Source organism: Neoarius graeffei, chromosome 21 (genome assembly GCF_027579695.1).
Source record: "Neoarius graeffei isolate fNeoGra1 chromosome 21, fNeoGra1.pri, whole genome shotgun sequence".
In the NCBI taxonomy this organism is placed as follows: Eukaryota; Metazoa; Chordata; class Actinopteri; order Siluriformes; family Ariidae; genus Neoarius; species Neoarius graeffei.
The window spans coordinates 59,263,076-59,290,466 of NC_083589.1; the positions used below are offsets into that span (position 1 = coordinate 59,263,076).

A 27,391-nucleotide genomic window follows, 5' to 3' on the forward strand; every position below is an offset into this window, starting at 1 on the left:
ATGTCTACAGATGCGGAGAGTCTGAGGCGAAGGTCCACGGCTGATAGTTCAGGTAAGTGATTGATGGCACAGGAAACCTGCTCTAAAACCACTTCCTAATTTAAAAAGGTGACATTTTGTGTTTTTATCTTTTTTTTTTTAATGAACTGCAGGTAAAAATGATCTGTTTACAAAGTGGCCTAAAGGTTTTTTTGTTGTTGTTGTTTTAAAAGCTTGCCTTTTTAAATATGATTAAGGAGGTAGGCCAGGTGTTCATGCTTGAAATGCATGAATAATAATGGGTAAAAATAAATGGTAAGCATTCTGTGTGCATCTGTTTGAGTGCTGCAGATTTATTTATTTGATGAGTTAGAAATTAATGCAATGAAGGAGGAAAAGGACAAAATGTAAGAAATTAGTAGCTTAAGATAAAGGTGAGCCGCATCAGGCCTCCATTTAGTGTTTTTTTTTTTTTTTTTTTTCCTCTTCGTGCAAACTTTCAACTCCATACACTTCAAATTACACTTAATGAATTACATTTAATCAAATAGCCTTCAAACTTTTTTTTTTCCCCTATTCATTTTAGAAGAATTTTTCTTTTAAAGGTATGGAATTGTTTGTGGGCGTGGCTTAGCTACTTAATTCTTAATTGCCTTCATATTTCATGATTTAATAATTAAACACACTCTCACCCTGATTAAAAGTCTAAACATGTCCTCTTGTTTGGCCACCTACATCCAAATGTTAAAATGCTGCTTTGTTTTGGCTTGTTTTTTTTTAAAGTCATACTCAAGTTTCAGAAGCTCTTTATTTCATTAGATAAAATTTTCTTGATCCCTTTGGGAGGGTTCCTTCAGGGAAATTAAGATTCCAGCAGCATCATTACAGAGAAAAGAAATAGAGAAAAACTTCTAGATAAATTAAAATGTCATGGCAGTTTTGTTAGGAGTAATTAAAGGAAAACTCCACCCTGAAACACCCATGTTTAAATGTAATGAGCTTGGCACTTCTGCTGCTAATTTTCATTATTCCCATGAGGAAGTTGGCAGTTATCTGTTCTGATGTCACAGGAGTTTAGTATTGCTAGCACATGTATGATGTTTTTAATAGGAGAAATGATCTCAAATTTACGGAATAATGGTCTGAGTGACCTCATATTAATGAGAGATCTAGCATGGCGATGTGGTGCAAATGCTGGACTTGAAGTTCTCCAAGCTGTACGATATGGTCACAAGTGAGGTTATATGATGGTGATTTCTGAGCTGGTTAGATTGAACTAGCTTTGGAAGCGGATCTGTTTGAGCACAGGGTACAGATGAGGTGAGCGAGCTGATGGACTAAAGGACTAAAGCGCCGCTGCATCTAGCTCTCTTGGTAGAGATGATGTGGGGGCTAAATCCCACTTCCCCCACTATCAGCAGGTAGTCAAACAGTACTGTGGGTAATGTAGAAAAGTTTTTCCAAAGTGAGAATTGAGATTGCCATTGATCACCTACCATAGTAATACTAATAGCTGTGTGTTATGAATAGGATTCACTGTACACAGGAAAACTGAGCTTGTCTCTAGCTAGGTCTTTTGTTTAAACCAGGAAAAATAGTTCCATTGTCCAAACCAAGTGTGTATATTCACGTTTATCACACCATATATTCATGTGTGATGCGTTCTCAATCAGTGCTGATGTTATGATGTCAGTGAAGTGAGCTTAAATAAGAGGGAGTTAATAAAGCCCCATTGTGCATGAAGTCTAGGGGCTATTTCATAAAACTTTTACGGTTTGGGCTAGAAAGAAATCAGCTGCAACCTCTACTTCATTATCATTCTATGTATTTGTTGTGGACACCTGTTTTTGGTGCTGCTGTTCTTGGTTACACAAATTAAAAAGCATCTTTTAAGCCATTTGCTAACAAATATGCTATAGATGTGAAAATGGCTTTATTTTTATGTACTTCTCCAAAGTGATTGAAGGCCTTGTTAGGGGCTGGTTATATTGTCATTGTTGTACAGTTACTGATGCTTGTGTGGTGAACCATTCAGTGACCCTGAAATGCCATCTGTAGGTTTCAGATCCTTTGAGATGAATTTTTTTTCTTCTCATAATATGCAGAAATGCTATTTGTGCAAAAATTGCATTTTTAAAGCTTGTAAAGTTCCATGGAGTCCAAATTCTGATCACATTCTCAGTCACAGCTGATATTTATTGATGTCAGATGGTGCTTCAGTTGACCATCAGGAGTCACAGTGACAAACTGGGACTTATGGACCATATAGCACTCATGGGACACTTAAACCCAGTGAAATGTACCTCTTCTTCTCACGGCTGATTGACAGAGCACCTGTGGGACCATGAGCACAGAGCTTGTCGCCGGAGCTCCCAGTGTGACAGGCTGTGTGTGGCCAGCACACATCCCGAGATGGTCGATACTCCTTCAACCTGTGGCTCGCACCAAATCCACCACGCATCAAAATGCCTCTCGGCTCACAGTAAGATGATCAGTTATTAATTTATTTGGAAGAACGAATTTTTCAGCTGCTTGTTCCAGAGATCTGATCAGTGAGAACAGGCAAAAATAATGAGGTTGAATATTACATCTGTGAGAATCCAAATGCTGATCAGAGGATACAAATTTAAACTTTTTTTTTTTTTAAATGTAATTTTTGTGAAGCTAAATGCAGTACATTTGTCCTTTAGTTCTAAGGGTGTACAAACATTTCTACTTGATTGTAGATTTGGATTGACGGTTTACAAAATTTGATCCCGTTATTTTAAAGCTGTTGGACTGTTAATATCTGAACTTTTTTTTTTCCCAAAGTCTTATCAAACTGATCATTCAATTCATGATATTCATAAACCATTTTAACAGTAACAATCTGGAAATTGGCTCTAAATGGACAGACCTGTGATTGTGCAGCTTGATGAGTGGTAGAAGTATTAAGTGTGGATTTGACAGACTAACAATGACTAAGGCTGGGCAGACACTGTGCGATTTTTGGCCCGATTTTGACACGATTTTCACTCGTGCGAATATTTTGGAGATCGGGCCGCTTTTTGGCTCAATCGTGCGTCTCGGATCGTGTAGTATACATGGGGTAACGACAAGCGATTAACACCTCACGACCTCCGATCGATCGGATGAAAATCAGACATGTTTGAAATCCTGGTCGCCCCTCATGAGGCTATCGCACTGTTGAAGCGGTGTCACGAGCCGATTTACCTCAACCTGTCACACTGCACATGCGCGAACACAGATACGGAAGAGAAAACACACTGAGCAGCACTTCCGGTCTCCTCTTCACGTAGATGGGATTTATGGCTCTTTGATGGGATCCGCATCTTTGTGATCCGTTCTTTGAAAAGAGCCGTTCAAAAGACTGGCTCATTTGGCTCTTTTTTTTTTTTTTTTTTTTTTTTAAATATTTATTCAGTTTTAAGAAGACAGCGTCTAAAGAAGCCAGATCCCTCTGCTTAGACAGTGACATCAATATTTCTGGACATACCTTTTTATGTAAAGCAACCTAGACTTACATTATTGTAACCCCTAAATGCTCATAAATAACCATTAAAAAACAATGAGGGCTTCAATGAATGTCCATGCAGAACGGCTTTTCTGTAAAAAAAAAAAAAAAAAGAACCCACTCAAGAACAGTTATCAAGAACGCAAGAATATTTTATAGAAAAACACTTGTTTTACAAAAATATTTAAGTCTGAGATACAAAACAGATAAATAAAATGCACAAAAATGGAACAAATGAAATGACGATAGAATAAATTAAATGAACGTCCGTGCAAAGTAGTTTTCCCACAATATTATCATTAATATCACACAACATTATAAACTAAACGCAGTACAGAAAAAGAACGACAGAAAGAACGGCTCCCCCAGCTCGAGACTCGGTTCTCATCGTTCATGCCTAGGAGCCATTCAAAAGAATCGGTTCGTTCGCGAACATCACAACACTAGATCACGTTGCAGTTCCGGATACAAGAATCTGGAAGTATGGAAGTGCAGTGTGAGCAGTCGGATCGTATAGTGTGAGAACAGGAATCGTAAGCTGCGTGCTGTTTACCCCTGCGATTCACTCGTACAGTGTGAGCAGCAGCTAAATACCGCGATTGAAAAAAATCGCACAGTGTCTGCCCAGCCTAATACGCAAGCTGAGGGGACTAAAACACTGGTGTTGAATTTCATTCCTGTTAGTTTTTAGTTGCATATTTCCCATATGTCTAATTGATGTGAACTTGATGCGACAAATCGGATATTTGACAAAGGCTTTCTTTGGCATTATAGAAGTGATTCTTTTAAAAACCTAGCTGTGCTCAGGACTGACTAGATCTTGCTCTCAGGACTCTCCTTACACTCGCGGGGTACTGAGGACCCCTGGCAGGAAGCGAGTCTGAGGACCACGATCCATGCTGAGAATGAAGTGGAGGCACACAAACTGGTCAATAATTACATGGTAAATAAGCAAATGTTTTGTTCATTTGATTGTAGGCACTGGGGGGGCAAAGGGCTTGAGCTTTTATGTAAGGAATAAAACAGTCATGCTGTTGTAGGAAAATCAAAAACTGCTAAAAATCCATCTCCCCTGACCTGAATTTTATTTTTATATACCATTGAAATTCGCCAACACTATTTGAAATTAATTTATTGAAGAACATCATGCACATTAACAATCTTATCTGAAACAAATTGCTGCCAGCTAGCACAGCTTGTAGCTTAAAAAGCTTTTATTAGGGATAATTTTTTAAAATTGTAGATTCATAAATGTTTTTAATAATTAGATATGAAGATGTATTTAATAATTTGTTGAAGGCGAAGTGAAATATCAGTGAATAATAACTGAAATTAAGTCTAGGTTATTCACTCAGCCTGAGGTGGATAATGTTTTAGTATAAAATACACAGGTGATTATTACTCTTTTTTTTTTTTTTTTTTTTTTTTTTTAAGCTGAATAGAAATGTAATGCACACAGACTTGTCACTTATCTTTGAGTCCTATAAAGTACTTTGTTTTGAACTTGATAAAATAAATCATAATCCCACCTTCCCTTTGAATAGTTTTAGACCAAACTTCATAGCATCTTTAGTGCTTTTTAGAAACAGCATTTTCTTTCCTCACTCCTGGTGACGAAGTGATTGGCTGCCATTTTGCTGAGTTGCTCAAGGTGATTATCGAGAAATGGTCTGAATTTCTTGACCATTCAGCACGCTCTATTTTCTATAATCGCCTCCATATTTATACTAAAAGCTTAAGCTTGACTACATACAGGTGATCTATAAGCTATAAAAAGGATGTTTCAGTGATGGTTACTGCATGATTAAGTGCCTGTTTGTTGAAAGTCCAGTGGCTTAACCTATAGCTGAACGCATCAAGCATTCAGATTCCAAGGTTATTTTGGGACAGGACCCTCACTCCCATTGAAATCCCGACCTTTGTAGGTACTGTAATGTGGAGCACACGTTCAATCAAAAGATCAATATGACTTCCGATTCATCCAGCATATTTATTATTTTTTTTATAACTGCATGAATTAAACACTCAGACTGCATGCTCACCTTTGGCATGTTCCTCTAAAGTGTTAGATACAGAACACCTCATTTAGACATGGTGTCCCATGAAATTGGGGAGAATTGCCCTGTAGTCGTTTGCACAAATGTTTCACATCTAATTTGCATAAAATTTAAGAATGTCAAGTGAAGCGTTGCTCTCGGCTTGATGCAGCCGTGACGTTCTGTCCCTCACACACGTCCTCCATGCATGATTTCGGAGACCAAACAATTCAATATTATGGCACCAGATGTGGGACTTGATTTCTGATCACCATGACCCTGTACCTCTGCTTTTCTGAGTGTGTACTTGTGTGGCAGTTTGGCTTCAGGAAGTGGAAGAGTCATGTTACAGAGCGTCCGATCGAAGACCGATCAGACCAGGTGAAGGAGTTGTACTCTGAGCAGATCTTCATCAAACCCTATACAGGTCAGTGAGTATAGTTTCTTGGAGATCACGTGTACAACATCTTGCCTCATGAACAAACGATTTCTGCTATAATGTACTAGATTGTCCATGGATTTCATGTGTGTATTTCTTCCCTTTCAGGCTCACTGATCACCGTTGGCAACATTGCATATATGCTTCTCTTTGGCTGGTGGCTCTCTTTAGCTTACTTTCTTGTTAGCTTAGTGATGTTTTGTACCATCATTGCAATTCCACATGGTATGTAGCGAATGCGTCTGGTTATTTTTGGTGACTTTTTTTTGGATCCAAATTCTGTCTCTCACCTGGTGCATTTCCCCGGCTACAGGGAAACTCTGTTTGAAGTTGTCTGGTTATTTACTGTGGCCCTTTGGGAAAGCATTACAAAAGGTAATCACAAAGCTATGCTTCAAAAAAAACACTGAACAGTTGCTGCTATTCTATCCACATTCACTGGATATGAGCAGTTGTGCATGCTCTGGTTGGCTACTCTATTACTAGGATATCAGCTCATATACTGTGAGTAGAGGAAGAACAAAATGGTGGGGCGTGTTGTTGAACCAACAGAGGACGAAATGAAAACAAAACATCCCAAATTATCAAGTGTTTAAAAGAAACAAATGGCTAAAAGACAGGGATGCAAACAGTGCACCTTTTGGCGGCTGCCGCTTTTTTCATGGCTGAATTGCGCAGATCTTTTTTTTTTTTTTTTTTTTTTTTAGGGGGGCGTTGGAGTGTCTGATTGTAATTTCAAAGTAAATTATGTATTAAAATTACTAAATAAGCAAATGCCATTACAGTCCATGAAACATAGGAAGTATGAGAAGAAAACAGTAAATCAGAAGGCTGCGCACTTTTGCGTGAAAGCTGCGCAAAAGTGCGCAGCCTTCTGATTTACTGTTTTCTCATACTTCCTATGTTTCATGGACTGTAACAGCATTTGCTTATATACAGAATTTACTTTGATGAAATTATAATCGGACACTCCAACGCCCCTCACCTTAAAAAAAAAATCGGATCTGCGCGATTCAGCCGTGAAAAAGGCGGCATCTGCCAAAAGGCGCGCTGTTTGCATCCCTGAAAAAAGTAGGGTTTGTCCTGTTCCACACTCCAGCCCAGTTGTTGGCGGTAATACACTTTTTGGTGGTTGGCAAACCAACTTAAAACACTAAAGAACAAGGCCCCCCAAAAGGCAAAATATGGACTAAAATTATTTGGTGAGAACGTCTCCTTTTTATTTTTCAAGAATTGTAGCGTTTTTCACAAATTGCTGTTATTTCGCCAGTTTGTTTGCATTCTAAGTGGAAATGATTGGATGTTTTATATAAAGGTTTTATGTATTTGCCAAAAAAAGGCTGTTTCTCAAGCCAGCGAATGTGGATAGAATAAGTTATTCCACTCAAGCTCCTTGTACATGGATTATAGCCAACTCTGTGCTACATGCCTCGTCAGCTATTAGCTCACGTACGGCTCGATTTCGTGGAATAACTTCTTTGTTGCATGCCTAGGTGCATTTCTAAGTAGTTAAATTGGTATTTAGGAAAAGGGAAGGCTTGTTGGAACAAGTCTCAGGTGCAACTTTATTTTAAAAAGCACTAGGCTGGAGTAATGGGTGGGGGGGGACATGGAGATTAATCACTGAACATGGTTCTGAGGTGTTTTGTTTGAACGCTTTTTTTTTTTTTTTTTTCCCCCCCTTCAGGTTTCTGTTTTAACCAGCATTTTAATTTCACTCCAGCTTTAACACTGGAGGAAATTCCAAAGAATCAATCATTTGTTAAATATTTTTAAAGTGTAGTTGAACTATATAATCACTAACACTGCTTCAGTTTAACCCATGCTGCTTGAGATGTAGTTTAGTTTACTATATTTTCAGTGCAGATTCTCTGCTGTCTGTTCAGCTGGACCATATTGTCCTCCCTGTTTCTTCTCAGACTAGCAGTCTGGTACGCAAATGCTGCATTAAGTTCCCCAACTGTGAAGCTATTCCAGAGGAAGTGGGTGATGTGCGAGGATCTCCAGACAACACTAGGGAATCTTCACCTCTGATGACTTCTCCACCCATCCCTATAGATGTCCCCCCTCCTCCTCCTCTTCCTGAGAAGCGCTCTTACTGGGTGAGACTGTTTGTTTAGAATGGAGTGCAAAAGTGCCTTTTATTTATTTGTATTTTATCTGAAATAATTTTCTGCTATGACCCTGTCCATCACCAAACCTGATCTGAAGATGGGCATGTCTGAGAATGTTGAGTAAATCTTATACAATCCAAACGCTGCTTGGAGGATATGAAAAATGGTGGATAGTTTGTTCGAGAGAACCAGTTAGTTTTTCCTCCCATGCGTTTTAAATTGTTCCTTTGCTGTGAAATGAAACCAGCAAGCTGTTAAGCTCTTACAGATTTTTCTTCATTATCATATATTTTTAAAATTATGATGCCCAGGCTGAAATACAGTGGGGTCCAAAAGTGAGACCATATTGAAATTGTTACAACAGTATAGTTTAAGATCTAATAATGAGCTTTAATTGAAACATTACCATTCATAACTAAAGACATTAGGCAATATGACCTTCGCATCAGTAGCTCCAAAGCTTTGGTATGGAGCACTTGCATGTGACGTCACATCCGATCCAGATTGTAAACAGACACCACCTTGTCAGTCAAACGCCATATTTCCGCCTTCTACTTCTACCTTTTCTTCTGGAAAACCCTACTATATACAATTCTACTACAACGTCAACTTCACTGAAAATCAATAAAACATAAGACGAGTGGAATCCTGTGTCCGAGTCCTTCCCTTTCAAGTGTGGGAAACCCATGATGCTCACATACACTTGACAGTAGGCTGCCACGGGACCCTGACAGGTGTGCAAAATGGATTGCTGCTATCAGGTCTACCATATATACAGTAATAGTGATAGACTACTGATACTTGATCTAACTGATAATATAAAATATTCAACCATAATAGTGGATATGGCGGCGCATGATGGGGATGCTGCAACTACAAGCTCTCCCTTCCTGTACATGTTTTTTGTGTGTATTTTTGCGTGTTGTTCATCTGTACTGGACTTCAATATCCACTACAACCGTATGGACTTGCTGGACATTGGTTTCTAGCAGAAAATGACGGTTTGTAGCGATTTCCATCGCATGCACAACATTCCGGACGAGACCAGCGGGGTCTCAATACTTAAGTGACTTACCCGTCCAATGAGGATTGTTGTTTTCTTGTTTACAAGATGCCACATCTGAGGGTGGCTGACAAATCTTGAATTTCTGTAAAGATAACTGTCCAGAGATTTATAAGCACACAGTACTTCACCACTGAACAGCGAGGGAAAGTTAATGAGGTAATTATACACATCTGGGTATTCTGCTGGCAGTTCGATATCCACTGACACGGTCTTGAAAACTACGTCCGGTAATCGGTAAGGGTCACTAATCTGTAGGTCGTTTATTTTAGACATATCTAGTTATCTGTTCATTAGAAAAATGAGCAGTGTAGTCCGTCGGTTGAAATTGATCCATTTTGTACACGAGTGCAGCAATATTCAGCTGTGTTGTTGACCGACAAGATGGCGGCTGTTTACATTCTGGTCACGTGACTGCAAGAGGTCTATACACTGCCAAAGTTGGACATGGTGGTGATTTATCTAGTTTTAAATCGTTACTTAAAATGCATTGCTTTAATTTAGCTTTTAACTGCTACTCTTCAGAATCTTGTGTATTTATATTCTACAGCTTAGCAGTATTTTATGGTTTTATATTACCTTTAGTATATCCCTTTCTATTTTGTATTTTATATACGCTATTTTAAGTGCATTGATTATACGCATGCAAAATGCGCTAGAAGTAAAAAGCATTATTAAAATCAGGGTTTTTTTTTTTTTTTAATTATAAAAGGTTTTAGAACTTTTTTTTTTTAAATCAGGTAAGTGGTAAATATCTTGATATTCAAGATTCTGTACTGTTTCTAGTGCTCTATATTTATTTAAATGTAAGCACATGTGATATTAACCAACCATGTTATCTTTGTTCAAAAACTCAGATTTTCCTCACATCTAATCTCTTCTTTTGATGCATGTGACTGGATGATGCTAAAATGGATCATAAGGTTTTACGTTAACTAGTGGAGTTGGTGTCCTTTCAGTGCATGCTGTTAAACGAAAAAGGAGGATGTACCAAATGGAGAAACTCAAATTATTAACAATATTTACATGAATTTAACAAATTTGCAAACTAGAAAAAATCAAAATGGAGGCATTTTGACTAGTGTTCAGTTTAAGACTTGATTGTATTTAAGACAGGGTACGCAATTTTAGAAGCAATTTTATTATTTTGGAATGTAAAGTGAATTTCAGAATAGCAGTGCGAGGAAAATCAATGCTCCTGACAATAAAAAGAAAAATAACTGGCAGGCACAGGCTGTAAAAAGCCCATCCAGTCATTTCAGAGTCGGGCAGTGCACGTTCATGTTTGAGTGGCAGCTTTGGGGGGGGGAGGATGCTGGATACTTGCTTTTGCTGGTTTCTCAAACATTTCACTGTGAGTGCAGGTTCGCTCTCACTAGCCTTGAACCTCGAAGTTCTTTCAGACGCGGCGCACAACAGAAATAAAGTCTTGAATGCGGCTTTTCTGAGTTGTCTGTATCTTTACTAAAACTTTAAATCATACAAAACAAAAGATGAATTCCTAACTTCTGATGTGCTACAACAAGGCATGGTGCCGATCAAAAGACTGTGGTGCTCCTTGGCTCGAGGCTTCTGTTCTGTCGTCTTTAATGCGTGATCACGCTTTTATGCTACTTCTGCAGCAAGTCACAGCTTCGTAAGAACTACATTCTTGCATTACTAAATGAATTCTTAACATTACTAAGATGCATTTATATTCTTATTCTACAAATTAACCGGAAATATTAATTCTAAATGTACATGTATGCGATCTATATTTTACATCTCCTACAATGCAAATATGAATTCAGTTAAACACAAAAATGGCTCTAACATTTCACTATTAAAGCAAGTGTAGGTTTTTTTTTAATCATTTCTCAATGTGATGCCATTTTATAGCGCCCACACACTTCCATTAAGACCTTCTTGCAGGTCTTCCTGTCCCACTGAAGACATTTTGGTGTTTGTAAACTGTACTCCAGCTGTATGAAAGGCCAGTATGTTCTGGTTTAGATCATATTCAGTTTTATCAATTCGTACTGAATTAACTTGACAGCAAATTGAGTTTGACCCTGTTTGAGTGTTCCTTGCTTATTTAGAGCCTAAGCTATAATGTAAGATTTTCAACAGCTAAAAAGTATTAAACGAACCACAATTGAATCAAGGGGGCCCAAACTTTTACACTTTGTAAAGTGTAATGCTGTTACACCTTTTGTTTGTGTTTTTGTTGTATTGTAGTGTTGTGTGAGCACGTATGTTTGGCTCGTGCTTGGATACATTCCTCTTGTTGTAATCCACTCCCTGGCCTGCTTCCTTGCCTGGATGATGGTCTTCACCATCCCTGTTGCCAAAATGAATGGCAGGATCCTCGGTATCATCCTCTTCCTGCAGCCTGATGAGATTCAGGTTCGACCGGTGAAGAATGTAAGCTCGGATTCTGATTTTTGATGTTTCAGTAGTTGTGTGTAGTCAGGCTCCTGTTCATAAATACAAACTATACCACATCTATCAATCATAACTTTTTAACCAGGTTATGAATGTGTTTCTGAAATAATTGCTGGCTGATTTTTGAATACATCAGGATTCAGTCTTGATCAGTGTTTTAGTAATGTGGAGTGCGAATGGCGAGATGCTTTACACCCGCAGAACGAGCTATTTGTAGTCAGTGAAGCTGAAAGACAAGTCGTCATGCAGTTACTGTATCTTCCATGTATGAAGAACAGAGCCCAAATCAGCAAATGGCAAAACCTCTTCTTTCTCTGAGCATTTCAGAATTTAAAATGATTACTTTTTCTGCTTTTTAGTCTCACGCTTGTGAAACGAGGGTCCTCCTGTGCTGCTACCACGCCTTTAACTGGTATTACTACAAATACACAGTGGATGGTGTCAACATCTTTGCTGTCAGTATCCTTTTGCTATTGCCAAGTTGCATCAGGCTTGCTTACAAACTCTGCCCTTTCGATATTTTCTTAAAGATGTATAGTTGATATTGAGAACATGGCTTTTAAGCCATTAAAAGCCACTTGGTGTCCACCCAGTACAGGTGGACACTAGGTGGCTGAGAACTAATTTGGGAAACATTCTGGACCTGTAGTTGGTTTGTGTTTGGCTTGACCGGTATTGTAGATGCTCTATGGAGTCACCCCTACTCTATTCTCAAATATTGAGTTGTGTATTTTAATGTTCTAATATTCTATTTAAGCTTGTTAAATGTTATCCATTGCAGTTTATACTACTGTTGATGATCTTAATGTACTTTGAACTGCTTTTTGTATGAAAGATGCTATAAAAAGATTATTAATAACGGAGTGAGGATCATCACGTGCTTCCTCAAAGGCATGTGACACCAGCTGACAGTATCTTTTCGAACTGCTGCTTATGCAACATTAGGTGGCAGCGTAACACCCTGATAGTGGAAAGTGCTATCCGCCCACTTCCGTATACAGGAGCTCACAGATGCCTGTGATTGGCAAGTGTTGCTGTAATGGACAGGGGTGCAAGTATGCCTTCTCTCTCGAGCACTTTTTAGGTCAAAGGTTTAAAACAAATTCAGGTCTTTACACTAAAGTCCAAGAAGCAGAAATGTGAAGTCACTGAATGTCTTACTATTCTACTACTTTGAATTTTCTTGCAGGATGTTTGTCCTGGTGCTTAATACAATTGGGGAATTTAAACACATCTGGTGAAATTTGAAAGTAATACAACAGCAAAGGTATTATCTGCTGTAGTATCCTCGTAGCTTGTCATGCCACTGCTGTATCTGTAGGAGAGTGTATCATTTGCTTCCATCAGGTCATGGTTGGAGTATGTGGGCCCCAGTGGGCATCTACAGAGGATATGGTCTGTAGTGTCTCACCACAGGGACATTCAGCACTGGTGATGGATCCCTACTTGCGTAGCTTTGTCTCCAGTTTTGCCCACTCTTGCTCTATTTAGTGTTGCCCAGTGTTCTCTGGTGAGAGTTGTACCACTCAGCCTTGGCAGGGCCTCATTGCATGGGCATCAGTCGCTGTCCTTCCACTTTTTCAATCTATTCACCGGGGACAGTGTTTGCCCCAGCTCTCCATTACTATGAAGCTTTTGCAAGCTCTTAATTGTCATCTTGCTTCCTGGTGACCGTAAAGTGTGTCGGTATCCACATCTGCTGGAGTAAATGATTCTATAAACTGTCAGGGATGGTGAGAATCATCCAGATGTTTTTATAGCAAAGAAACAGTGATGGTTGCAAACGGTCATACAGCTTGTACAAGCATCTTTCTCTGGAACCATCTTGCCAAGTTACAGCTGGGTCTGTACTGGTTTCCAAATGACCAGGAACCCTTGATTATTTGGGGTTCATAATTATGTTGAGGACGAGACTTCCTGGGAAGTTATGCTCATGAGGAAGAAACTTGTTCTAGTTGGTCTAGCTTGCTATTGCAGTTTTGAACCTGTGATGTCCCCAAACCAAAGACTCATGCAGGCCTTAATTTTAGGTGGTGCTTGAAGCCAATGGGCATATAGCTGCAAATGAGGACACCAAGGTCCTATTCCCCACAATGCATTGGTTAGAATTGGCCAAAGTAATTTGGTTAGTTTGTGTGTGTGCTAGGAGATGGATGGTATTCTTCTTCTCTCTCCCCCCCCCCCCCCACCCCCCCCCCATTTTATTTAAATGGAGGTTTTGAAACCTCCTTGATGGCATTTTTCTCACAACTCCAGTGACTATTCATTGTTCCTCGGGTAATATGAAACCACAAACCCTTGAGATGCCCCCCAATGGAGTCTGGGACTCGAGCTCAGTATTTAAAGATGAAATAAATCTTGTTTAGTCCTGCTTTTAGCACCAAAGTTGGTCACAAGTATGGTGGGGAGAAGATGGCTATAAGAGAGTTTGTTCCAAATGCTGTGCTAATTGAAGGTTTTGCATGTTATTCATGTGTTTCTTGGTTAGCAGTGGTGATGCAGAACTACTGTAGTAATTGTTAAAAATGCCAATTTTGACTTCATGTAACTAATACATGTATGATGTGGTGTTTTAGGTCCTGATGCCTTAAGGCCCTTAACGATTCTTACTCAGACTTGCTGCCCCTTGTCGTCATCACTCTGGTGATTGGTTATGTGGACCATGATGATCATTTAGTCGGGTCTGAGGTGAAGTTTGCCACAGCTGTGATCTCCATCATCCCCCTGTCTTACTATATTGGCATGGGTATAGCCAGGTATCGTCTTCTTAAATTGTGGCCCAAATCTTTCACAACGTGCCTGTGCAAAAGTTTACATCCCCTGTGGTTACAGTTTTGTCCTGCGGGTATGTAAACTTCTTGCGCTCGTATGTGTATATTTATAACTTGGTGTTTAACTGGAATTAACACACTGCCCCCCCAAAAAAATCTCTCAGTATCTCAGCTCAGAGTAACTTTGCAGTAGGAGCAGTAGTGAACGCCACGTTTGGTTCCATCACAGAGATGACGTTCTACATCACCGCCCTGTTGCAAGGTCATCGCACTGGGAGCAAGTGTTATGGAGAGATCGTTAAAGCTGCTCTCACGGGGACCCTGCTCGGCTGTATCCTCTTTGTTCCGGTCTGTGCGCGTGCGCTCGTTAACTCTTCTGTTTTGTGGCAAAAATTATATTCTACTACAGCACTGGCTAATTCTCTAATCTGATTGGTTGAAAGGTGTTTTCTCACTTCTGTGCTCCTTTTAATGTGTAGTAACGGCTCTTTCACAGGGATTTGTATGGCAGGGGTCACATAATCTAAGACTAATAATGAACATTTTATAAAGGTGTATATTTAAGGCTTATGGAAGGGACTCTCCAGTAACAGTCTTCAGGACAGAGGATTATATTTTGATTGAGTGCTCATATAGGAAAATCAATGTTTGTGGTGCTAAAAGTCTGAAAAATGAATAGTTTGTGCAGTGTTTAGGAACTTTCTTCCTGCTTGTAATTTTATGGCAAGTCAAATTGTAAAGAATGAATTGTTACACTGTACAGCTCTCTGTAAAATAACCAGAACTTATTTTTGTGGTCAGATGCACAGTAAGGCATTCTCACGGAGTCCTCAGTGTAATCTGGGGGTGTGTTTTGTGTGTTTCCGCCCCCCTTCAGGGTTTGTGTATGATCATCGGGGGCTGCAAGCACAGCGAGCAGAGATTCAACAGCCGATCAGCCGGGGTCAGCTCTGCCCTGCTCTTCATTTCAATTGGAGGTCAGTGAAGGAGGCTCAAATGGTGTGAATTTTTCAAATGGGTTGACATTTAAAGAGGATATCATGAAAAATCCACTCTTTCAGTGCTTGTGCATGTACACTTGGTACCTGGAGTGGCTGCCAACCTGCAGACTCTGAAATAAGACAATCCAGTCAGTTTCTTCTCAGAAAACGTGTGCTTCAACAAGCAGTTCAGATTTGTATTCACTTTCTGTGTCACAAGGGGTGGCAGCATGGTGGTGTCGTGGTTAGTGCTGTCGCCTCACAGCAAGAAGGTCCGGGTTCGAGCCCCGTGGCCGGCGAGGGCCTTTCTGTGCGGAGTTTGCATGTTCTCCCCGTGTCCGCGTGGGTTTCCTCCGGGTGCTCCGGTTTCCCCCACAGTCCAAAGACATGCAGGTTAGGTTAACTGGTGACTCTAAATTGACTGTAGGTGTGATTGGTTGTCTGTGTCTGTCAGCCCTGTGATGACCTGGCAACTTGTCCAGGGTGTACCCCGGCCTCTCACCTGTAGTCAGCTGGGATAGGCTCCTGCGACCCTGTAGAACAGGATAAAGCGGCTAGAGATGAGATGAAAATCATAGCACTGACCCAAATACCAGTCAGTGCAGTAGCCATTGCATTACGCAACTCCCAAACAGTGTGTCTTAAGTACCGTAACTGTTCTTTCACCATGTAAAGTGGTTTTTTGTTTGTTTGTTTTTTTTCCCCTTCTTCCCTTCCCCCTTATGGGCAGTACTATCTTATGTACCATTCAGACTAGATTAGTTTTCTGGATGTATACTGTATGAGAAATAACATTTGCCAGAGAAGTGATAAGTGGCCTCTATATAAATTGGAAATGGGAGTGTTGTCACAATGTAAGCATGGACACCATGAGTTGTGTATAACTTTAAAGGTGCCCTTCCACCAGAAGTGTTTAATACTGGCTTTTTTTGAAATACCATAGTTCACTCCGAGTTGCATGCTGCATGTGAAAATGTAATTCTACCCCCATTCCCTGTATTAGCTTATGGAAGAAAAATGGTTGGAAAAACGAGCGGATCTGAAAGCCATACGATCTTGTCACTTCGTAAATTGGTATTCATGGCCTCGCCCACCTTGGCTTGCGACCGCCCACGGGAAGGAAGTTCAGATTTGATGCGCGAGGAGAGATAGCAGAACCGGTGTTGCCAGATTGGGTGGTTTTAAGTGCATTTTGGCAGATTTGAACATATTTTGGGCTGGAAAACATCAGCAGTATCTGGCAACGCTGAGCAGAGCCCATCTGGTCAGTAGCTAACAAGGAGGACCTAACAGCAAGTTGAAAACATGGCTGAACAAGTTCGTGCCCGTGTTTTGTGGCAGTAACGCATCAACGTTGCATTTCTTGCCCAAGATAGAAGTGGTGAAGAAATGGTTGGAATTTATCTTTGGAACACCACCAGCGAAGTGTAATGCAGCGTTAGTACTGTGTTCTGATCATTTCAACCACAGTGACTTTTCAAACTTTGGTGCCTTCAGTAGTGGTTTTGCTTCGAGGTTGTTTTTTAATCCCTGGATCTGTACCAACCACCAGCTCACAAGCTGCAAATAAAACATGAACTTTTTGTTTGAAGGTTTTTGTTACAAAATGGCATGTTCATATTCTCCACGTTAGCATGCATGACATGGTCACAAGCTAGGCAGGGATGAGTTTTCTGCTTTTTCTGAGGAAAAAAACAACCTTTTTATATTATGCCAAATCCGTTGAATTTTTATTAATTTTGGGGGGTTGGGATATGTTCCTTCATGCTGTTCAGACTTTATTAACGCCAACAATATTTACACATTATTTGTAAGTCACCATCTTTAGTCTCGTTTAAATCTCGTTGAATGTGATGTAAAATTTATCTACATTGTTATTGGTCAAAACATCAATGTCGAGACCATAATGGCTAATCAAAACTTTTTTTTTTTTTTTTACAAAGGCACCCACATTCTTTAAGTCACTCGTTCACTTTATTCATTTTTGTTCAGTAAAAACTCAACATTTGTTGAATTTATTTTATTTCCTCGCGTCGCACATCAATGACATCAGCGTGTGGTATTTTTCCTTTCGCGGTTTGTTCCTTCTCTCTCGCCGTAGTAAGACACTCATATCCGCTTGTTCTGACCCACTGGAGGTAGCGTCACAGTGCTGTTAGCCAATCAGAGGTAACACGTTTACTTGTCATGAATATTAATGAGTAAGAGCTGAAATCCTGTCGTTCTCTCCCCACCTGCTCTTCCACCAAATTAGAACAGCCTGAAACAGGAGAACAACAGCATTTTTTTTTTCTTCCTCTTCTCACCAAAACCGGCTCTCAGCATTCATTCATACTAGAGACCACTGCACAATTAATGAAAAAAAAAAAAACGATGCAAGGGGACCTGTAATACTCTTACAGCATTGAAGTGCAGCTTCACTCCACCCACTGCATAATGTTGAGAAAATGCTAAAAAGTGGGAAAGCAGATGGTCAAAAAAAATGGAGTGAACTTGTCCTGTGAATGACTGACTGACTACTCTTGATCAGCATGTATTTGTAAAGATGTTTTTCATGAGTCAGCCATTTGGGACTTCAGCATTGGCCTCGCAAGGTGGCTCTTTCCCCATAGCCAGCAAGGGCTGTAAAGGCACTGCTGGTGATGTTAGTCCATCACTGGTGTGTCTAGGGTATTTAAACTTGGTGGAGCCCATCTCTCTCCAGGCTTGATCGATGGGCAGTTTAGAGTAGCCAGTTAGCCTAACTGCATGTCTTTGGACTGCGCAATAAACTAGAGCACCTGGAGGAAACCTACACAGGGAGAACATCACAAGGTTCAGGATGACTTCAACCCATAAAAATCAGAATTTTATTTAAAAAAAAAAAGGTAATCAGTAGCACCAGCGTTGACAGTTTATCACAACTTGGTGTCCCTCTTTAAAGGAACAGTCCACCGTACTTCCATAATGAAATGTGCTCTTATCTGAATTGAGACGAGCTGCTCCGTACCTCTCCGAGCTTTGCGCGACCTCCCAGTCAGTCAAATGTGCTGTCACTCCTGTTAGCAATGTAGCTAGGCTCAGTATGGCCAATGGTATTTTTTGGGGCTGTAGTTAGATGCGACCAAACTCTTCCACGTTTTTCCTGTTTACATAGGTTTATATGACCAGTGACATGAAACAAGTTCAGTTACACAAATTGAAACGTAGCGATTTTCTATGCTATGGAAAGTCTGCACTATAATGACAGGTGTACTAACACCTTCTGCGCGCTTCGGCAGCGCATTGATACGGAGCTCAGATATCAATGCGCTGCCGAAGCGCGCAGAAGGTGTTAGTACGCCTGTCATTATAGTGCGCACTTTCCATAGCATAGAAAATCGATACGTTTCAATTTGTGTAACTGAACTTGTTTCATATCACTGGTCATATAAACCTATGTAAACAGGAAAAACGTGGAAGAGTTTGGTCGCATCTAACTACAGCCCCAAAAAATACCATTGGCCATACTGAGCCTAGCTACATTGCTAACAGGAGTGACGGCGCGTCTGACTGACTGGGAGGTCGCGCAAAGCTCGGAGAGGTACGGAGCAGCTCGTCTCAATTCAGATAAGAGCATATTTCATTATGGAAGTACGGTGGACTGTTCCTTTAATGCAAAGTGCTTATAATAAAGATCACAAGCACTTGTACTGTAGGACTTGTTTGTGCTTGGTCACATGACTTGTATGAGCACAATAACTTGCCCAAAACCTTCAGAGATGTGCCTTCCCCTGCAATGAGAAGGGAATATTTACCAGCATGTCCTGTATTACCATGGGCCATTTCTGTTTGTCCTTTATTATAGGAAGTAAAAAATGCAATCTTTCTACCTGGAGTTTCTAAAAATTTACATGGTGGGGCCAATGAGTCTCAACTCTTCCATCCCAGAGTAAGGCTATGAGAAATTAAAGGAGTCATTACTTAACAGCAAGTGGGGTTAAGCCATGGCCTAATGGTTGGAGAAACAGCTTTGGGACCAAAAGGTTCCTGGTTTGATTTCCTGGACCAGCAGGAATGGCTTGAGCAAGGCACTGAACCCCCAACTGCTCCCCAGGCTGCTCTGAAGAGCATCTGAGTAATGTAATGTAACAGCAAAATTTAAGTTTTCATGGTAAGATCGTGTTTTCAAACCTGCTTGCTCAAGTACATGTGAATTTGTGTATGTTCCATAATTGATGGCAGTGTTGCGTGCCCTCCTGTCTTTTATTTATTTTTTAAATTTGCTGCAGGTGTGTTTGCTCCAACACTGTTCTCTAAAGCTTATGGGAACCTGTTGTGTGACAACTGCAGCAATCCATCTGGTAACCTGATTGGACCCTTCCTCTGCACAGACTGCCACTATGATCTGGTGTGTGTGAGAAATCACGTCTGTAAAACCATGAAGACATGTCACTGTTCAGCCTGTTTTTGGAATCTAACTTGCCGTTTACTTTTTCCAGAGTGAGAACAACCGCGCCTTGTTCGTGAGTCATGTCGAGTGAGTGTGAAGACACATTTTCAGTGATCAGCGTGTAAATATTAGGAGTGAAAATAACCTGCGGTGATTTTTGCAGGCCTCTGGTGTACACAGTCTCCGTGCTTCTCCCTGCTGCGTATGTCATCGGTTTGATCTTCACACTGAAGACGCACACTCACATCTACGACATCCACATCAGTGATGTACACTGCCATGGTGTGTCCACCAGAGGGTGCTGTTTTTCCTACACCAGCTATACTTGATGTGCAGAACCTTTATTTTTAAGTACATTTCTGAGTGGATAGTCTCTCCATCCTTGACTCTTATATGCTGCATAAATGGGAATTAAAAAAAAAATTGAGTTAAAATCGACTGCGAAGTTGGCATTCGAGCTGCCCTGCTGAGCCAGCCAGCCCGGAGTGCGTGATGTCGCAGCGGGAACTGGTGCTATTGACTAAAGCCAGACTTGGCAGGCGAGAGCGGTTGCAATGGCCTCCTTTGTTTGGATTTCTTGGAGATTCTTTGGATTCCTGAGATAGTAATACATCTGACTGTGATAGTGCTGAAATTGGTGTGTACACACTACTGCTATACACGTAGAACCATATCAGTTCGAACCATCAGAAAGTGAATCTGATAGTAACACGTTGGCCACAGAGGCCCCACCTTATGAAACAGTCAGAGAACAAAGCCGTTTAGAGAATTGGATAGAATTGAACTGACCATCTCATGTGACTCTTGTTAAAACAGGACAGGCGTTATAACTTGTGCAGCATGCATCACTGATAAAATGTAAAAGGCTAAATAATCAGATGAACTGAGACAATCACATTCTGAAGCAAATTAAATAATCTTATACCGGTAACTGAAACACACAATACAAGTTACATGTATGAATCTAAATGCAGGTAAACAAGTGTTATGTAACCAGATGAGTCGCATCTCACCCGTCTGTGTTTTCACTTCTTGAAGGCCAAGCTTGTGGCAGATTGTTTCAAAAACCATCCGACTCTGTTCTTTGTTCATTCACTTCTTCCATGTAAGGGTGAGAGATTGCTGCTGAGGTGAGCATATCCACTGGAGAAATCAGATGGCTGGTCTGCTCATTCTCCCCACTGAGTACTCCATTACTGCTCTGCTCACACTCCAGGAGAACTGGTGCAACTGAACTTTCATTTTCTGGTCATCTTTTCCTTTAATAGTTGGTACTGCACCCTCTTTCAATACAGGCTCATAGCCAGCATTCCTCAACAGATCAGAGGTCTTGTAGGAGTCTTCAGTAAAAGGTGCAGAGGAGAGTCCACTTCGTAGGTGCCCAGTCCATGAAGTTCTTGCAAAATGTCAATCTTTGCAGTTTGAACATTCTTGGGCCATAAATGCACCTTCTGTCATGTTGCTGTACTGGCCAGCAACATCTGCGTGACGTGATGAAAATTGGCTCAAAATGGAGGCTTGAAGTTGCGGTCAACTGTGGAGTGTTTTATTTTTAAAAAAAGTATAGCTGAAATGGCGATGAGACTGATAGCCTTTCTGCGGTGACGTCAAGGTTATTCACTCAGACTGCTACCTATATATGAATCTTTTAATTGTAAAAATTACTATCTTTAGGTTTATTAACACTTAACTATTCCTGTGCCATTCTTGAGGTCTCAAGGCCTTTATAAATCGTGAGGTCATGGCTCTGCATTTATGCCTCATTATTTTTTTAAAAGCTAAGTGATGAAAGCAGAATGTCTGTTTTAAGAATCCTTTTAATTTGGCTAAGACTTTACTGGGATCTGATTGAACAAATGTAATGAGATCTAAATTTTAATTTTTACTTTTTTAATTTTTTTTTAAAGCACCAATTACCCATGAGCCAACAGTGCACTGGTCCAGATGGAGGGCTTTGCTGGTTCTGATCATGGCCACATTCCTGACAGCTGCCTGTGCAGATCTCACCACTGAGCACATCAAACCCATCATCTCTCACTCCAGCATCTCACAGGTCAGTCTCTCTACACTGTCTTGTTTCCATAAGACTGGTCATTACCAGCACACACCCCATAGTCATACAGACACGTCTGCCTAACCACACCTACACTACTGTTCAAAAGTTTGGGGTCACCCAGACAATTTTGTGTTTTCCATGAAAAGTCACACTTTTATTTACCACCATAAGTTGTAAAATGAATAGAAAATATAGTCGAGACATTTTTCTGGCCATTTTGAGCATTTAATCGACCCCACAAATGTGATGCTCCAGAAACTCAATCTGCTCAAAGGAAGGTCAGTTTTATAGCTTCTCTAAAGAGCTCAACTGTTTTCAGCTGTGCTAACATGATTGTACAAGGGTTTTCTAATCATCCATTAGCCTTCTGAGGCAATGAGCAAACACATTGTACCATTAGAACACTGGAGTGAGAGTTGCTGGAAATGGGCCTCTATACACCTATGGAGATATTGCACCAAAAACCAGACATTTGCAGCTAGAATAGTCATTTACCACATTAGCAATGTATAGAGTGGATTTCTGATTAGTTTAAAGTGATCTTCATTGAAAAGAACAGTGCTTTTCTTTCAAAAATAAAAACATTTCAAAGTGACCCCAAACTTTTGAACGGTAGTGTACCTGCGCTTTCTGGAGACTATCTGATTTTATAATCTCCAAGCTGACTTGTACACAATCTGATGGCTTGCAAGTATGAAGGTTTCAAAACATCTGGAAATTCAGTTTCTACTTTTGTTTTGAGGTTTTATTTTGTAATTAGTCCTGTGTGTGTGTGTGTGTGTGTGTGTATATATGTATATACTCATTTTTAAGGGATTTAATTAAAATAATTGGGGTCATGGCGGCTCTGGAGCCCATTCGAGGAACAGTGGGAATGCATCCTCTATGGGGTGTTGGGGTGGACCTGTTAATGGTGATCAGCATCTATTAGTTTGTGACTTTAAGCATTGCTTATTATTCCTTACTTAACTTGCACTTGCTGGCCACTTTAATAGGAACTTGTTCTTGAGTCTAAGGGTGTTTTCGCACCTGGTCCCCTTTAAAGGAACCAGACTCAGTCCTCTTTAAGTGGACCAAAAAGTGGACCAACAGAAAAAGAACTCGGTTCTTTTTGTGTTCACACTGTGAATTTATTACAAAGAGGACTGGGTTCTCTTTCTGGTCCAGTTAAGCTTTGATGGGGCCTCAGTCCTCTTTCTGTTCACACCAGGTCCTCTAGAGCCCTCAGACCCCCAGTGCATGGAATTCTGGGTAATTTTCTCTTGAATCAAAATGTCTGCTGCCATGCTTGCCCTGCTGTATTCTTTGATCAAAATGGTGTGGATTAAGGAAAATAAATTTATAAAAATTAGTTATTGTGGCCGACTCGTCAGTCAGTAAGTTCAGAGAACTGTAAAGCGGCTGTGGTAAGTTGCAAAAGGAAGTTGAGTTTCCCTGCTACAGTCACGTGACCAACTACAGCAAACAAAAGGTTAAACTACAGTGAAAAAGGTGAAGTGAACCCGGTGCGCTTTTTGTTCACAATGCGCAGATTAGGTGAACCGTACCGTTGATTTTTAGCGAACCGTACTGAGACCACCTCCTGAGGTGGTCTCAGTTCGGTTCGCTTTAAAGGGGTCTGGGTACGGTTGGAGTGTTCACATATGCGCAAAAAATGCTGTCATCGATCTGAGTTCGGTTAGATGGCTGAAAGGGACCAAGTGTGAAAACACCCTAAGATTCCTGTTCTTGGCTGCAGGAGTGGAACCCAAGGTGTTCTGCTGTTGCATGCTGAGATGCTTTTCTGCTCCCCACAGTTGTAAAGTGACTTGAGTTGCTGTAGCCACCTTGGCAGCTCAAACCAATCTGTCCATTTTCCTCAGACCTCTCAAGGTGTTTTGTTTTTTTTTTACCCACAGAACTGTCACTCACTTGCTGGGGGGTTTGCACAATTCTATGTGAACTCTAGAGACTGTGTGAAAACTCCATGAGATCAGTAGTTTCTTAAATACTCAAACCAACACCCAAGCCACAGTGAAGGAAAGTCACACTTTGAGATCCGTTTTTCCCCATTCTGATGTTTGAACATTAACTGAAGCTCTTGATTTGTATCTGCATGATTTGATGCATTGTGCTGCTGTCGAGGGATCAGCTGATTTTTAGAGAAGTGTATCTAGGGTGTACGTAAAAAAGTGGCCAGTGAAATGTATATTAAGGTGTGTGGTGGGATATTTTTTTTTTGGGGGGGGGTTGAGTATAGGAAAATCCATGACTGAGACCTGAAGTGAAGCAGAGTTGCTGTTATCACTTCGAAGTTGGTTATTTTCTAATAACGGCACATCCCGAAGGACTGTGTTTCTCTTCCACTACAGCAAGTTAACAATTGCGAATTTATTAGAGCAGCACATTGTGCCAGTCCATTAATGTTGCAGAAAGTCTGCAAAACAGTAAACACTCCTGTTGTCTCCCCCCCCCCCCCCCCAAAAAAAAAAAGCTTAAGACTGAAATGTATTTATATTTATGCATATGAACAGGCTCAAACTGCAGGTCTCATTGAATGTGCATGATGTTTACTGCCATGCCGTGTCATGTTCTAATGTTGCAGTACTTTATTGGCGTTACTGTGCTGGCGATGGTTCCTGAACTTCCTGAAATAGTCAACGGGATCCAGTTTGCACTGCAGAATAACATTAGTTTGAGGTCAGAACTCCTTACATTTAAACCTCCTCTGTTGCTTTTCAGTTCTTTGGGTAAGGTTTGGTTTCTTGTTTTTAGCCTGGAAGTTGGAAACTGTATCGCTGTACAAGTCTGCATGCTTCAGATTCCACTATTGATCCTATTCAATGCTATTTATGTGAGTAACAGGAGAAAAGCTTACCTTTTTTAATGTTGCGTTTATCTTGAGTATGAATGTTAACTCCCCCTCCCCTGTCAGGACGTTGGATTCGTTCTCATATTTAGTGACTTGCACCTGTGGGCGAGCATCTTCAGCGTCATCCTGGTGAATTACATCTTCATGGATGGGAAGTGTGATTATTTCCAGGGTAAGTAGGTTTTTGTTTTGGGAAGGTCAACAAAGTTATGACTACAGTAATAGTTCAATATTGGTGTTTCCCCAAATATGGCTCTTCACCATGTATACATACTCGACTAATGTTAAAAATCCAAAATACTAATTTATCTTTTCTACTAAGTAGAAAAGATGTATAAGAATTTCCTAACTTGACACACAAAAAAAAACTTGTGCTAAATATTAATGATATTTGAAACTTGACTGATATTAATGGAGTCAAAATGATCTGAGACAAAGTGAAGGAATTAAGCAATGTACCTAATAACACTAGTATAATGAGGGGAAAAGGACTGTAGCAATAAATAAATTAATAACAGGAATTAATGCCTTAATTGACACCCGGATGAATTTGGACACCTTTCCAGGAGATCCAGATTTAATCTTTTTATTAAAAAAACCACCTCTAATGTAGGAGTGACTGAGGCTAGCAGGCAGTCCTTATGCAAAATGGTTATTTCTTGTGTCCCATATGAACTGGTATGGATTTGATTGGATGTTCTTGTGTAAGAAATGTTCGTAGCTGCAAAAGGGAACCAAAGGAGTCGTATTGTTTGCGTTTGAAGTAATTTGAAGATCTGAATGTTATGTCTTAAGTGTTTGGACATTTGAGCCCCCCCATGGAAATGTACAGTTAAAGCATATGATGCCTCGGTCACAACCGGCCGTATGTGCTCCTATGGCCGGTCTACGTGCAAGAAACACACGGAGGGCGCGCGTGTGACGTGCTGATTTTCGAGCCGTAGACTGGCCGCAGACCAGAGGTTCTTTCGCTACGTTCACACTGCAAAGCTTAATGCTCAATTCCGATTTTTTTGTGAGGTCGTTCACATTAACAAATATATGCGACTTGTATGTGATCCTCAGTATGAACGAAAAGCGACCTAAAAGTGTTCCGCATGCGCATTGCAGGATACGACGATGTCACACGCAGTGAGCATGGCCAGTGTTTACGGAAGTAAAACCGCCCGGTTGCGGTATGACTCATCCAATCTAGCTTGAATAGCTGCATCCCCCCAAATGGAAATCAGCTCCCTAACCTCTGCGTCCTTCCATTGAGAAGATTCAGAACCTTCACAGCCCGAAGCGTCCCTCGCATTGATGTCATGCGCAGGGGCGCAGATACACTTTTTTTTGAACTGGGGGGGACAAAGCTGCCAGCAAACCAACCCCGATATGCTTGTCAAACTTGTGGGTTACCATAGCAACCAAGCTCGAGCTCGCAACCTGTGCAGTCTGCGCAGCTCAACCAACCGAATATCAGTCTTTTGTTTTATGTGAGTTGTTGCAACTATGTATACACTGCTGTGCACCTCAATAAACCGAATGGTAATTAGTCTTTTTTGATTTTTCCGTGAGGTTTGCCTTATGCAAAGAAAGACAGCATAGACGTTTTTTCCTCCCTATAAGTGGGGGGGGGGGACCGAACGAGGTGAATTTAAATCTGGGTGGTATCTGCGCCCGTGATTATGCGCCATGTTGTAACTTTTTTTTTTTTGAGAGACCCGCCGCCTACTTCAGCGCAGAATAGTGACATTTGTGGCTTGTTGATGACGTGTAAGTCGGATGAATGCGACCTGGCGGTTCAGACTGAAGTCGCATATGAAAAAGGCGGATAGGAATCGGAATTAGGACCACATATCCAAACGGCCTGGGTCGGATTTGAAAAAATTGGATTGGTGTCGTTCATATTGTCAATAAAAGATCGGATACAGGTCACATATGGGCGAAAAGATCGGATTTGAGTCACTTCAGCCTGCAGTGTGAACGTAGCCTTTGTCATGTCAAACAAACTCTACAGGTGCTTATGGTTTTTCAGGTTGCAAGACAAACTTGTGGCCAACGTGTGTCTTTCTCCATGAACAAAAACGCAGTGATTTGGGAAATGCCAAAAATTGTACATCCAGTTGTGACCTAGGCTTAAATTCTATCTATAGCTAAAAGTATGGACATATGACCATCGCACTCGCATGTGGTTCATTGCCAAAAAGTTTGACACAATTGTCTAGAATGTCTCTTGCAATGCTACAGCACTACGTTACACTTCCCTTCACTGGAACAAAGAGGCCCAAACCTGTTTGAGCATGATGATGCCCCTGTGCACAAAGTGAGCTCCATCAAAAGTGTGCCAATGTTGGTGTGGAAGAACTTGAGTGTCCTGCAGACTTGAACACCAAGCCTCCGCACCAACATCAGTGCCTCAGCTCACTATGTTCTTGTAACAGCTAAGAGGAATTAATCTGGTATGAGATGTTCAAAAAGCATCTGCATGTGATGGCCAGGTGTCCACAAACATTTGGCCTTCTCATATATATATATATATATATATATATATATATATATATATATATATATATATATATATATATATATATATATATATATACACACTCCCTAATGATTCTTGTGTACAGTAATATTATGCAGTGACTTCAGTGCTTTCCACCGGTGTTTGTTTGTTTCTCTTTGGCAGGAACGGCTCTGGTGGTCGTCTACCTCATCCTCCTGGCGTTGTACTTCTTCGCTCCGTCTCCCCGTGGCTGCTGATCATCTAG

The 27,391-nt window shown here is 40.7% G+C and overlaps 1 protein-coding gene across 1 annotated transcript; it reads left to right on the plus strand.

Annotated features, from left to right (window-relative positions):
• Positions 1-27,391, plus strand: cax1 (cation/H+ exchanger protein 1). Its single transcript, XM_060903717.1, has 20 exons — positions 1-52; positions 2,309-2,461; positions 4,324-4,436; positions 5,848-5,956; positions 6,077-6,193; positions 6,282-6,343; positions 7,888-8,070; positions 11,363-11,548; positions 11,929-12,028; positions 14,184-14,325; positions 14,505-14,688; positions 15,218-15,317; positions 19,571-19,689; positions 19,781-19,818; positions 19,895-20,034; positions 21,639-21,784; positions 24,372-24,466; positions 24,542-24,620; positions 24,702-24,810; positions 27,310-27,391. The coding sequence occupies exons 1-20, from the start codon at positions 1-3 to the stop codon at positions 27,381-27,383; spliced, it is 2,301 nt and encodes a 766-aa protein (XP_060759700.1). The 3' UTR covers positions 27,384-27,391.